General features: G+C 35.0%; 1 protein-coding gene across 1 annotated transcript in view; it reads left to right on the top strand.

Annotated features, from left to right (window-relative positions):
* Positions 1–15,528, top strand: part of LRBA (LPS responsive beige-like anchor protein) — a 346,581-nt gene that overhangs the window by 328,828 nt on the left and 2,225 nt on the right. Inside the window, exons 55-57 of the mRNA XM_015861117.2 lie at positions 7,377–7,478; positions 8,681–8,895; positions 14,078–14,229. Of these exons, the coding sequence (XP_015716603.1) occupies positions 7,377–7,478; positions 8,681–8,895; positions 14,078–14,229 (469 nt within the window). The remainder of the gene's footprint in view (positions 1–7,376; positions 7,479–8,680; positions 8,896–14,077; positions 14,230–15,528) is intronic.

Raw genomic sequence — 15,528 nt, 5'->3', positions numbered from 1 at the left:
TTACAGAGAAGACCCACAAGGCAAAGAATATGAAAGCATGTTTTTAGAAGGATAATAATCACAAAATATTCTTATACCTAATATTTATTGTGTTATTCGATATTGTTTATGAATGTTCCACGAGAGCATAGTGGACAGAGGCCCTGATGTTGCAATTGGGCCTGCTGCTCCCTGTATTTCCACAGGGCACCACTGTAACCTGTGCAGGAAGCCCTGGGACTATCTGCGTGAACCTAGAAAAGAGACTTAAATTATACAGCTATGAAAGGTCACTGTCATTTCTTTCTTTGAACTGCAGCACATTGATCTCAAAGAGATTGAGAACTCATTCCTCACATATTCTATAAATCATATATAATTGATGGTTCAAACCTCCAAATCTTTACTGGAAAAAAAAAAGAAAAAAAAAAAAAGATGAGTTAAAACAGGTGGATGAACATATCTGGGAACCTGTAATAATGCTGTGTAAGCATTGTAATTGTGTGTTTATATAATGCCAAGAAAGTAATTTTTCAGACAGATATGAAAAGCAAGGTCTTCATTGAAAGTGACTTGCAGTTGCACTTTGTGATGGTTCAGAATGTATTTTAACAGTTGTATGGATTAGGCACTTAAGAACATGTGAGTTTGTGTGCTGTAAATATTTGTTAAAAGCATTTCTCACAGCGTGCACAACATCTGTATTATCCTTGTTTTCAACTAGTTAAGGGACAATGTGCTCCCAGATTTGTCAATCAAGGTAATTGCAGATGGTATTACAGAGCAAGTTATGAGGCACAATTCAGGCACATGTGAAGACAGTGTATACAGCGCAACTCAAAACAGGGAGAGTTTTGATGTTGCTTTTTTGGCAGTATCCAGCTTCAGGTGTCACTAAAACTATATACGTGAAATTCTCCAGAAGGATAAGGATATTTAGTGCTTCATGATATAATGCAGACCTTCACGTTCCAGGAAAAACAATGCTATATTTACAACTTGTAACTAATAGTTGATGTGGTAAAAGGAATTATATTCATATGGTAAATGAATACAAACTTAATGTGCACCATATGCATGGTGGTGGAGTGATGTACTAATATATCATATTTATTTACCTTGTTTGGTTGCTGTGAAAAATGGCTGTTCAATTCTAAGTCAAAGCAGAGTAATGCAGAAGAAATAATAATTTGTAGTCTAGCCTATCATATTTTAGAATCTTTATGACCAGCTTAAATGTTTTTAAAAATTGTTTGGTCTGTTCAGTAATTCTGACTTGAGTAGGAAAATAATTTGTAAGCATTTCTGGAATGAATGCCTATTTACACTTGCACCGCACAGGTAAGGATTGCTCCACTAAATGCAAGAATGCTGTATGTAATTAGAATTACGGCCTGCTTCTTTGAAAAAGTATCTGTTTTAAAATATTTACTCTTAAAAGACTTCTAATGTCTGCTCTGAATTGATGGCATACACTAAGTATTCTTTGGTACATCAATATAAAAAGGTAGTAAGCATCCATGCGCTACACAAATGGTGCATTGGTATGAAATATAACTTACAAAAGCAATGAAGCAATACGTTTTTCTTCTTTCAAACCAAAATAAATTATTTTAATATCTTTGAGAGGCAAAAATTAATTGAGCTGAATTCTCATATGAAACTTCATGTCTCAGATTATTTTCTTATCAAACTATTAAATACTATATATGTTTCAAACTATCAGTCGATTTCTGCATGTGATCTCTTTTATCCCATGTCTGTTCTGCAGGAGGTGTGAAATACCTGCTAATAGGGTTTTTTTGCCTTATCTATTGATATCTTGCTTTATTTCATTATTATTATTATTATTGTTATTATTTGGACTTACTAGTGAAGTAGTCATAAATGTAAACCACAAGAGAGAAATATGAAGAAAAATATTTTCTTAAGGATAAGCAAAAAAAAAAAAAAAAAAAAAAAAAAAAAGCTCCTTCATAAAGCTGTTTTAGAGCATTTTCAAACAAAAATGACAGTGCCTTAAAACTTCAAAGCTGATATTTAAGTAGCAGTTTATGAAGTTGGGACGGTGCAAATATTAATATATTAGTGTAGACTGACCCTGAATATTCACCTGCAGATATTTTCACAGGGCTTCAAAAAGGTCTGTAGGCGGTGGGAGGGGTGCTGCTGAATGACTTCCAGCTCTTCCAGCAGATGAATCCTTAGGAAGAGTGAACTAGTTCCAGAAAGCTTTGCACTGCACATCGTATAGGAATTGAGAGGCTGCAGATTATTGACTTTTAGAAATCTGAATTAGAATACTCAGTTCATGAAGACCCGTTAAGTCTGTTGCTTTGCTGTGTTTATTTTGGAAACATAGTAAGCTTGCACTTTTGACAGAGTGCGTATAGAAGATTCTTGTATTAGTACCAAATAAGTATTAGTCACTTGTTACACTATGTGACAAATAGTGCAACGAGCCTTCTTTGTGTTTTATTCATTGAAATTAATTCTACAAGGTAAATCTAATGTTTTCCACTTAACTAAGCAACAGTATACAGTAGAGTTTATTCTGTTTATGTTCTTAGACTCATTTTCAGGACACATCAATATGTTATTGAAATACACTGATCTTTTTCTCAGATAATATATGGTTGAATTATTGTTATTTTTCAAGAACAAACTTGCATTGAGTCATGAGGTTGTACTTTTTGGCTTAAGAAGTTTGAACAGGTGGGAAATAGTTTGCAAAAAGATTAAAGGAATGAGAGGAAATGCTGATGGAATATCATGTGAGGAACAAGATGACAATAAAGCTCTTGCATAATATGAAAAAAAAGCATACTTACATAAAATCCAAATTTCAAAGGAAAGAATATTCAGAGTGAAGTTTTAGGAATACTTCAGTAGTATTGTATGATAACACTTCAGTAGGGTCTCACATCCATCAGAGTGCTGGCCTTTCTGTGGCAGTGAAATGATTTTTGATCATTTGTCTGTTATGTAAGTTTACTGTGTGGAATCTATAAATAATGCTGATATAGAAAGTTTATATAATAGTTGATAGTCATCACTTATGTAATTAATCTCAAAAACTTGCTATATAATCAGCACAGAAGTGTAGCAGAAAAGGAGTTTTCTTTGTTACCTTACATTTTGTTTGAAACCACTTGTGTCCAAATGTCATCTATTCTGTAAGTACATTTGTACTTTCAAATGTAATTCAAACCTTTTATTTCCTATATTTCAAAAAAAATGCAACGTTTATAAAATACTTTTTGAAGACTTTTCTTGCACAGGTAATTGAGTTTGGGTGATTTATCCTTCTGATAAAGTATTCAATAATTTATTTTAGCAAGAATATAGTTTGGTTAACTGATGCTTCATTTAATTAAGATTTTATATTGACATAAAATCACTTAATTAATTTGCCATTTAAAAGTGCCCTACAAACTCTACAATCATGGAATTGTATTTTAAAAATTACTGCTTGGTTGTCAGTGACTTCTAATCAGCTGTCTTCTCAGCATTAAACATAAAAAGGAATGTAGTCAAATATTTTACATTTTATTCTAAAGCACAATATTGTCTCACCCAGAAAGAGTACCTTGTATTTCATCATGAGGTAAGTTTTTCAGTTAGATATGATTTTGGGGTGGGTTGTTGTTGTTGTTGTTTTAATGGCGAAATTTTTCTTTGGATGCTTTCATATATTTGACTCAGCTTTTATGACTTAGCACTAAAAACATAGAAAGCAGTCTTTGTAGGAATCTGCTGATGGATATAAAGTGTCATATTTCTGATTTCTTACATATCATCACCAAAGGTGAAAAAATGCTGAAGAGAAACTCAGCAACATTCACCAATTTCTTGTTCCTTGGTAAAGCATTTTGGGATGTCATTAAACAGCAGAAAGTTTTGACTTTGCCCGCTGTTCCTTTGCAAACAGAGGCTGAAAGCACCTAACATTTATTCAGTGGAATGTCGCCATTAGCTGACATGATATAATGTGCTTTTCTTTTATCTACTGATGCTTGTGTTTTATGATTTAAAATATACTTTAATCACCTAAGGAAGGAGTGGTATTTCTTGTTATTTTCTACGGCAAAGCAGCTCTGCAGAAATTATTTATTGAAATGTATGAGAACCCTTTTGAAATAATTTGAATGGTTACTGTATTTTGTCCATTACTGGGAAATAACTCCATGTATGCTTCCTGTGGCTTAAAATAAATCACTGATGACGTTTGTTGTAACGTGAGTGTGGCATTAAGATCCTTGCAGCATTCAGCTGCAAGTAGCAAGCCAGCAATGGTATAGATTAGGGATATTATTATATACTATGCTGAGAAAAGCACATCTGTACAACTGTTGTGTCTTGGATATTAGCGCTAGGATTTGAACTATCTTTAATCTCATTTGACTTGTTCATCTTCCTTAAGGATCTCCATAAAGATGCACTGAGTATTCTTTTCAGTCCTTAGTTAGGGTTTGCATCAGTGGTCGTAAACCTGCTTAACGGACAAAGACTCTCTTCCCTTTGAAGTCACTTCCCCAGCTTTTCAAAAGGTCTGCGAGCCTGTTCCCCTAAAACAATTTGGAAAAGTTTGAAGTGGTGCCCCTTAAACCAGCAACAAAATAAAATTTTCTCTTTGCATTATTGAAAACCATGACAATCTTCTGAAGCAGTAACAGTTTAAAAGCTTTTAAAGAAATCTGTTCTGCTCTACGACCAGCTTTTAAGTTGACCCCATTATTTGGAAAATCAGAGGCTTGGAAACCCCTGAATGCTTGACATTCTTATCAAAGGAGTCAGCCTGACTTTTCACAGGACTACTGGTTTACAGTATTTATTCAAGTCCTAATTTATTTAAAGATGCTGTTGCAATTTCTAGTATTTCTTCTTCTTTTACTTTGCATTAAATTATTTCTTAAATGTAATTTAGTAAACTGCTGATACCATTTATGAAATGCCACCTATAGATTTTGTACTCTTTTACGTTTGAAGCCAAATCCAAATTCTAAATGGAGCTGCAGTTTTACTTAATTGTTCTGTTCTGTGAATTGTGATAAATTGCTTCTAGTAAGTCCTTCAAATTCCAATGTCTTATTTGCATTATCTTCACTACAGTGTTGCACGTTTTCTGATTTCAGGAGTTTTAAAATCAGAGTTTTTAAGTAATATATGGAATATAAAATTAGATTAATTCCTTGCTGATCTGTGTACGTATTTGTTAAATGTGATTTCTGAATATAAAGTAAAAAAACTGGAACTCTAAAGCTTTGTAGGTGGTTTACTTAAACAAAACTAACAAAGATTTAAATGCATAAAGCTTCCTACGGCCTTATATCATGGGGTCAATGGGGAGAAATAATTGGATCAAAAAGATTGAATTGTTACTATAATGGTTACTGTTACATTTTCCCCCTAAACTGGTGTAAAGTTGTGAATGTTCTTTTATGAACCTCCTGAGGTGTCTGTCACATGTCTAGGTGTTCTAGACTTCTGTAGTGCAAACTTTCTCTTAAGGGTTTTAATCTTTTGTCATCAGTCACATGAGAAATAAGTAAAGGTTGTTAAGTCTACCCTTATGCTTCTAATTTGTTGGGAGTTTTTCCTTTGCTTCTAAACTCTGGCATAGTTACTGGGTTTGAGTGTGTTTTGCAAAACATCAGAAAAAAAAAAAACAGCAGAATCAATAGCTTTTAGTAATTATTTATTAAGAAATTAGTGATGATTCAGCCAGTTGCTCCAAAGCGCTTACAGATTTTAAATGCTGATGACATAGATTTGAATGTGTATGTGCATGCACATATATATATTTATTTTGTATATATATTTCTAAGGAAAAACAGATTTATTACTTTTCCAAAGCTTGTGTTGTAGATATAAATTTTAAAAGCAACTGGAGAATAAATATGATTTTGAAATGTTAAAATCCTTGAATTGGTACTTGGTTGTAGATTATGACCTTTTCTGAAAAGTAATTTGAATGTGGCAGATGCTTGGATGCTCTGAGGATAGTTGCAAATGGCCTGACTAATGATGTAAACTGCTGAGATAAACCTCGCCTCTATGTGTGCGCCCACAGATCTGTGCCGCTTCTCTCTGTACGCAATCAGGGTCTTGATAACTATTTGTTGAAACATTTTACAAAATTTTGGGTAAGAGAAAGAGCTATTGCTGGTACTGTTAAGGCTCTATATGGACTCATTAATGATATTGTGATCTTTTTATCTTTTAAAAAGTTATAGCCTCAAATACAATTTGATTGATGCCATATATAAAGTGGTTTGGCCCTGTTACTACTCTCAGCCTTTGCAAATCTATCACCTGTTTTTGAAATTAAAAAAAACGTTGTATTTTTACTACTACCTGTCTTCCTAGTTGGCATCTTACAGAAGTTGTATCATCATTTACTGTGGAGCAGTTCCTGCAGTTTCAAAACTGGCATAATCCTTACTGAAATAAACTGATAATGTTTCCAAGGAGACATTCTTTAGGGTTTAAATGTTTCATAAAATGCTTTGAATGAACTGATTATATGGTAGTACAAAAATAACATTGTGATTTCCATGAAATGCCAGCACACTAAAGGAGGGTGATCCAGAGAACGACCTGTGGGTCAAAAGTATAAAACTATTTAAAGTGCTTATAACATTTGCTTACTTCTTCTTTGTCTTGTCCTGGAGAATGCAATATTTTATTTGTTCATATGTGCCATTTATACTATTTCTTTTTCTTCATGGTACCCATATATATTTGATTACACAGAGAATCTCAGAAAAGAAGGAAGTTTTATTTGCTTGTTCTTGTTTCAGGGAAATCTCTAACAGGAACAGTGATAGTAAATATTGGACCTGACAATTTTGATTTTGCAAGTTCATCTGAAATTCATACTGACTGTATTGCAAGATTGACATCTTACATGCAAGTCAAACATCAGGCTGAGGTTTCTCCACTGTTTCTAGCTTAAAATAAAACCAGTTAGTGGATGTTTTACTTCTTCACGGCACATTCACTGTTGGTGTATCCTCTCAGTACTAGCCATAATGATTGAGTTTACTTATGCCTGTTATCAGAAGAAGTAGTGACTGAGCTGGGTCTCTTTCTCCACAAGAAGGTAGAGGAGAAGAGAGACAGAGAGGAAAACACTAGTCTGTGTGCTCCAATATGTGCTAGTTTTTAACTACGAACGTGGATGTGTGTTAAGCAAGGCTGAATTTCTGTACTATACTTCTGCTATACTATATAGATATGGGTACAAAACAAGCGAGTGTAAACAGTGCAATAGAAATGATTTGCAGGGAACATGAATTCCAAGAGCAAGAAATCTAAAGATGCTTCAGAGATTGAAAGTGGTGATTTTGGAAACAGATTGTAACCAGTTCGCTTTTATTGTTTTTCCACTGAAGGTGATTTTGCAACTCCTCGAGCCATTTTGACAGGACATGACTATGAGATCACCTGTGCTACCATATGTGCTGAACTCGGCTTAGTAATAAGTGGTTCAAAAGGTAAGGAAGCTGTTGTCCATTTCTTTCTGTTCATAAAACCATAGTCCTAATGCAAAAGGGAAAATAGTTTCAGGTGACATATTTGATCAGCTTCATGGTGTTTTTATTTTTAGCCTTGTTTCAGTTGCTACAGAATTTAAATCAACTTAAAACCACCTTTGTACACATCTTAGAACTAAGTTATTCTGACATCTATGAGGCAACCACATCAGTTTCCCTATTCTAGCATACTGATTACATTTATTTTTGTTTGCTTATTCAATGTGATTGCATATAGCATACAGTTGGATCCAGCTCTTGATTGTCATGATAGTGAAAAATGCAATGTTGTAGTTGGATTTCTTTTTATTGCGGATAAAGAAAAGCAAAAGTTAGTTTCAGAAAGAAGAGAATTTGCTGTCTTGTATGTTAGATGAAGCATTAATATATTTATAAACAACCAAGAAAAAATTGTAGTAATTCTTCTCTCATTTTTTAATTTGAAATTTCTTAGAATTTGGATCTTTCTGCTTTAGTACTTACTAATGCTCTTACTTTGAGGCACCTTTTTAGAGTAAGTTGGCTGTATTTACTATATGCATCTGTATAAGCTGCAGTTTTATGCATATGAACACTTGTGGCCTAAGAGAAAATCAGTTATTTTTTCTGAATGTATTAACAAGCATATATTTAGTGAATCATGTATGGGTTAAAATCATAGTATGAGACAGTACGCTTTTGGCATGAGTATGTATGAAAGTTTGTTACCCTTACCTTCACATTCTGAAGTCTTGTATTAGGATTCATTACTACCAAATTTAAACAGAAATCAACACGACAAAATCTTTCAGGTGTTCTAAAATACTTTAAAACTATGCTCTTTAAGGGATAACTACTGATTGTACTCTGGCACTTTTACAGTCGTAGGTTTTCCACTTAAACATGGTACAATTCATTACAACATATTATCAGAAAATCATAGGGATCAGAAGAGACCTGTGGAGACCATCAAGTCTAAACCCCCAGTTATGTATTGTGTATAATTATATACATAAGTGTATATAGTATCATATTTTACATATATAAATATATACACAAATATTGACTACTATTATATATATATAATCCTAATTACTTAACTTGTGGCCATTGTTTATTTTTTAATATACAGTGATTAAGTCATCATTTAAATCAATATCTGAAGTGTGTATTCTTTCTCACAGAAGGACCATGTCTCATACATTCTATGAATGGAGATTTGCTGAGGACATTAGAAGGTCCTGAAACATTAGAAGGTCCTGAAAATTGCCTGAGACCAAAACTTATTCAAGCTTCAAGGGAAGGACAATGTGTCATATATTATGAAAACGGCCTTTTTTGTGTATTCAGTGTGAATGGGAGACTTCAAGCCACTATGGAAACAGAAGATAAGATCAAGGTAAGTGTATTCAAATGTGTGCAAAAAACTTTCATTTCTGGTATCAGAAAAAGCTGTCCATTTTGGAATTGTGTGGAGCTTCTTTCTGTAGGCAGACCACAAAAGTATATGGTATTACACCATAATAGCAGCATTCATAGTTAAGGGAAGAAAACACACTTATGTACTATTTTTATTTTAGAAAATCTCTGTTCATGTGATGAGGAATAGCCTGTAGGCATTTTCTTGAAGGGAAGACTACAAATACTTCTAATTGCAAGTCAACTGAAGTCAGACTATTTCTTTACTTATGAGTCTGAAGACAGGATGCTGTTGGACATGCTGTTTTCAATGTTGGCTTTCCTTTTTTTGACATCTCTGTCCACATTCCTTCATTTTAGTTTGAGAGAGTGTGTTGTGTTGAGCTGTAGGAAATTTATAGTCATATGTCAGTATTTCAGCTCTTTAGCCCTTAGAAGTGTCTTTGGCATTTACTGACCAGGCAGCTAAGTACAAGACATGGAGCAAGTCCAAAACTATGCAGGAGTTATGTTAAGCTTATGGTGTTATGGACATTATTTGCTAATACAAAATGTAGGTCTTTTGACAGTTCCTGTGACATAGTGCCTATGAAGCAGAGCAGAACCTGGCAGCTGTCCTGCAGTGAAGCAGAAGTATCAAGCGTGTTTTCCTTATTCACAGTTTTTTCCTTGAATGTGAACAAAAGCAAATGGAAAGGAAGAGGAGAGGAAATGGAAAAGAAAATGGATAAGCATTTTCAAATCTAGTAGAAATGTAACAAAGACATGAAGCAAGGCAACATTGGAGGGTCAGCATTCAGGCTACCTGAATTATCTGAAGTTGTGGTTTGTATGCCATTAGTTGTGATCTGAGGGGCACAGAATCTATCACAGAATGGCTGAGGTAGAAAGGGCCCACCGCTCCATCAGGTCCAGCCTTCAGCTGGGCAACCCAGAGCAGCAGGCCTATGTCCATGTGGCTCTGGGAAATCTCCAGGGAGGAGACTCCCACAGGCCTTCAGCCAAAGAAGACTTCTGTTTCTGTAGCCTCCTACTGTGCCTCCAAGCTAGTTTACCAAATCTGATGGAGGAGACCAGCTACTCAGCTGCTGGGATTTCCAGTATTGCCCTCACAAAGGTTTCTCCTCCCTTATCTGTATTAGTTGTTTCAGGAAGAAAATGCCTCTTGTATTGTATTCCACTTAAAACCTTCTAAAATTCTGTTGCATACTATTTTCAGTTAATCCAACAACACCGTGTTTTCAAAATGTCAGGTACAGTGGTGCTGGTATAAGCCAAAATAAATCTCTGCATAGGGTCTCTTTTCCAGAGAGAGGCCTGCAGTGGGTGAGGGGGTGTACAGTCTTTGAATGCTGTGGCAGCTGCAAGTGTAGATGTGAGGCTAGGGAGATGAAGTAGGAATGTGCATATTTCTGCCTCAGGCCATTTCTCCAAATTAATGTCAATTCTTGCGTCAATTTTTAATCTTTGTTCCTTTCTCTGCTATTGCGCCTTTGGCTGTTCTTGCTCAAACGCTTCTGAAATGTTAAGCCTACTCTTCACCTTAGTTCTTCCATGAAGCGAGTACATATCACAATGTTTTCTCCTTTTACAATAGTAACGTTGATAATCTGCCACTTTAGTTTGTGATTATGTTGTCAGTCAGGGAAGGAAATCTGTAAAATATCTCAGAATCCCTTGCTGCCTAAAACAATTTCTGTAGTGTTTCAGTCAGTACCCACAGCTTTGGGAACGTTGCTGCAGGCAATGGAAGTTCTGCTCTCTGTTGGCCAGAGTTACATATGTACAGTGGGTTGTTTTTGTTTTGTTTTCTCTCTCTCCCAGTGGTCCCACTTGGGCTTTATACTCAAACAATCTAAAGCCTTTTTTCCCTATGCTTCTGCGCTATATCATGTTAGAAGGCAAGTGGCAACAGCATAATTAACGTAGGGGCATTTAAAATGAATAGTCCCTAACCATGGGCTGCTATGAAACACTTTTTTTTCTTTCTTTCTTTTTCTTAAAAAGGATACAAAAGGGAAGGAAAAGGTCACAAGTGTTGAATCTGTAAAGTAAAATTCTTATTTATATCTGCCTGTGTCATTATGGACTTGCATTTCAGAATGTTATTGACAAAATAGCAGCATTCAATAAAGATGTTGGAACAACATTCTAATTTTCTCATATTCCTGTGCCAGGAAACTGCTAGAAAAATTTCAGACGCTCTGGGGAAATTGGGTCTAATCAATGCCTTCCACCTGTTTTTGTTTTAAATACTGTATTGCTCAGTGGAGCTTAGGCATATCGCAGTACATCTACCATGTAATGTTTAGATATCTTAATGAATAACTTAACTCTAAATAGTCTGCTTGTTCTGAGAGGTAAAGTTATTTTACCTTAAACAAAGGCCGTGTGCTGTTTCACCCAGAGGAACCAATTTATTTTCTTTTCCTGAGTCTGTTTTGAAATGTGGAAGTGCCCACAAGACTTTTGCTGCTGTAAGCCAGTGCTGTCACTGTGTCAGCTCTGCCTTTTCACAAAGCACCGCCTTTCAAAAAATCTGAGATGTTAAAGGATTTGTGCAAAGTTTTGAGACTTTCCAAGGAAATATAAGTGAGAAATGCTGCTTTTAGAACATTGCTGAGATTGTGTGCTTTGGGGATTGTTTGAGAGTCTGAACCTCATATTCTAAGAGTGATTAGTTGCAGAGGTGTTTCAGTTTCATGCCTAGCAGAACCCCAGTTAAACAGCGCTAGGGAAAAGCAGAACAGTAAAATTGATTCATGCCTTCTTCTATGCCAGTTGGAGTACTTAGGAGTAAAAGCATCCTTTCGTATGTTAAATCTTGAAGGGCATGCCATGAAACTGAAATGTGGACAGGGTGACCTTTTTCTTTCATTCATTCCTTCATTCATATATATTCTGAGGCTGGCAAGTGGCTGAGATATTTATTTATAAACAATAAAAATAAATAATTCAACATCTTGTCCTCCTGACAAGCCAATGACTTAGTAACATTGCATAGGTATTAGTAAAGGTTCAAAGCTTATGCTTTATTTAATCAAAAGATCACAAGAAACCACTGCATTATACAGGTAGTGGAAGAGTTAAAGATTAATGGCTTTAATTTGCCTTTTAATATAGCATTTCTTCAGTAAAAGCCTCAAGTATAAAATCCAAGTGAACCATGACCAGAAGGTTAATGGATTTTCATCAGCTGAATTTTATAAGTGTAGCAAATAATTATTTGTCATGGTCTTCATTTCAGTTTGAAAATACCCTTAGGAGATTGCCATTGCTATAAAGCAAAACCCACTCTATATTGACTTTTCCTTCTAATGAATAATCTTTTTAATAATCGTGTGTGGTATGCTAGATCTCATGATCATCTACTCAGAGCATACAAGTTATAGATAATTTTTACTGTCTTATACCAAGTTTGTTTTCTACAACTTTCTCATTGAGTTGTTATACATTTTTTGTATGCTGGTAGAAATAATCACAGAAATAATTTGTGGTAGGAACTTCTGTTTTTGTGGGAAAAGGTTCCAGTTATGCTATTGAGCTCCCACCTGCATTAGCAATCAGTTTCTCGTAGGTAGACGTGGTTAAATAAAAAACATATTCTGCTTTACTGTTTCTAAGTGCATGGGTATGTGTTGTCACTTTAATCCAAAACACAGATGGAATAGGTTTATCATCTGTTTATTTCAGTGTTATCCCCACGTTTTGTTTACAGTGTATGTTACTATTTCAATTACATCCATCTTAAAGTAATTGTGTGGAATAACATCTTAGCAGTGTTATTCATTATGATTAGTTGGGAGTTGTTGCAGTGAACATTCAAAACTGATAATATAAGTCACCTAGGGAAACTCTATCTTAGCCTAAGTGTTGTACATCATGTAATTCTTAAAGGACATATTCAGCAACATAGTAATACAGTACAGCAGTACCAAAAATACAGATAGGCACTGTGTCTGACTTCAGTTATTGCTGTTCATTAAGCAGTATCTTGCATTGACTGTTTATTATGATTTCTAGGCTTGTCAGCAGTCTGTATAAATACTTTAATGTTGCATGAATGTGACTGTTTTGTGATTTAATTTCTTCATGTTTCTGGTATGGGCATTGTATATCCTGTATATTAAAAAAGCCAACAACTTCCTCCTCTTGAGGTGTGTTTTCAAGGCACTGACTTAAATTCTTTCTCTGTTTCCTACCTTTGAACTTCTGAGCTGGAATTTTGCTTGCATTCAGGCATTTCGTTGCATTCTACTGACAGTGGTTCAGTTCAAGTTGACCAATCTGTAGTACACTTTTGTATAGATAGGTTTGTTTAGAATTTCAAAGCTTACATTGTTCTGTTGAAAAGTTTTGTGGCTCTCTGCCTTGTGTCAAGGAAGTTGAAATTTATCCAGAATTAGTTCTGGTGTGAAGGACTTGTGTTTTTTTTTAAAAGCTGCCCAATCTTGGCCAATTCACACATCTCTGAAAAGCCTCAGGAGGTAACACATAGCATATATGTTTGATACTGAACACATGCAGTCCAGCAAAGCATGCAATGCAGATTTTTCCCCACAGTGATCAACCCAACAGTGAGCAGCACAAAATTTCCATTATAAAATATGATGTGAAGTGAACCTGAATGAGGCTAGGAGAGGGAGGGGAAGCAGAGAAGAAAGGAATCAAGGATGGAACCAAAGAGACACAGTCTTCATTATCAAGGGCAAATCATTATCCTCCTAATCCAGAGCAGGAATCTATCAATGTCAGTCAAAAATAGTTCTTGTAAGTTTTCTACCATTTCACTTCCCTCTATCATTCAGCCTTTTGCCAGTCAGGGCAGCATCTACTTGCATTAGTAATAAAGGCACTTGGGGGAACATGGGATACTGTATTTTAATGCCAGTGCTGCTGAATCTTGTACATCTAGCTAATTTAGAAGAGTAAATTTCCTTAATTAAGCTCATATTAAGTCTTTGGAATATGGAAAAAATCACAGGTAAGGTAAAACTTAACTAGTGCTGCCTAGAATAACATCATGTTTCCCAAAAGCTTGTTTTGGTATCACATCTCCTTAGACTTTCAGCTGTCAATATTAAAACCTTTTATGAAAAGTAAGAGGAGGAAGAAAGTAAACTTATATTTACCTGACAGATATCCATGTGGTTTTCCCTTAGGCAATCCAGCTGAGTAGAGATGGACAGTATCTGCTTACAGGTGGAGACAATGGAGTTGTCATGGTATGGCAGATGTGGGACCTGAAGAAGCTTTTTGCTTACCCAGGCTGTGATGCTGGAATCCGATCCATGGCCCTGTCATATGACCAAAGGTTAGAGCAAAGTCTGGTCTTTACAAGAATTTCAGAGACTACATTTTTACTGTGAAATTACTTTTTGCTTCTGATTTTCTGTGCATCTCAGGTCCCAATGATTAAACTGAAAGTTCTGTACTTACGTCAGTTTCTTTCTAGAGTGTTGTATGTAGGTCAGGTAATCTTTTTGAGGATTTCAGCTCTCACTGAGAATGAAGAAGGCTTAAGAAAGGCAGACTTTCTAAACGGGTTGGAGTGTTGGCCTGTGCTTGTATGGTATGGGTCAGTTGAAGGTGGAAGGTTACACATGTGCTTTGTATGTTTCTTCTTGCACTTGTGATAGAAACCACATTCCTAATTCCAGATCTTCTTGTTAAAAATAAAACAGTTAAAGCAGTTGCACAGTAAGATTCCTCCTACACATCCCCAGTTTGGTAAATACTAATTTTCATTTCTAGGAAAGTGATCTTATCTATCTAAATTACAACTTTCCTCAAAGTTTCTTTCTATTTAAGACAATCAAATTAGGTTTTAACTGTATTTTTACATCACATTTGCCAATGCTGCTATACTTAAATATGTTATTTTTATTACGAAAGTGCTCTTTGTTTATAGGATGTTTATAATTGCATTTGTACATCTAGCTGATGGGTGAGATTTTTATTGTCTCTCATTTGTTTGCTTACTGGAATTTCTGTGTGCTTTTCAAGAAAGCTTGATCTAAATCACTCAAGAGTGTCTACATTGTACAGTAAAGCATATAGATGAGGCTTTTAACCTTCTACTGAAGTGGAAGTCCATACTGAATGAAATATTCCATAGTGACTATTTGAATATTTGTTTTCCTGGACCATATTTGTAACACATAATATAAAATCAACTCTGAAAAAACACAAGCCAGCAGAAGCTGTGGACTTCAAATAAACATTAAACTTCTTCTTGTTAAGCATAATTAGAGACGATAGGTGGTTCACTAAAAAAAAAAACCAACACTATTCCATTCAAAATAAACTGCTGATAAAAGTATATAAAAAACTTGATGTACAGCTGTTGAATTTTAGACTTCTGAAGTTCTATGCAGTTTTGCAGTTAGAGAATCTGTAAGCCATAACTAAAATGGCATGGTATCATAATATTTGTACGTCAGTAAACTGAAATTTAATGTGAGCGTGTATAAATTTAACCCATTTACTTTGGGTTTGAAGACACAGAAATGTAGAAGAGGGTTTAATTTCTTTGGTGTGCATGAAGATAGAATGTTTGATAGGTAGTATGTATGAAAAGTTTTAATCTAATACATAAACAATCAAAAGGGCT

This window comes from Coturnix japonica, chromosome 4, assembly GCF_001577835.2.
Source record: "Coturnix japonica isolate 7356 chromosome 4, Coturnix japonica 2.1, whole genome shotgun sequence".
NCBI lineage: Eukaryota > Metazoa > Chordata > Aves > Galliformes > Phasianidae > Coturnix > Coturnix japonica.
Note: the sequence above shows the minus strand (reverse complement) of the source record. Positions and strands in the feature narration are given on the sequence as shown.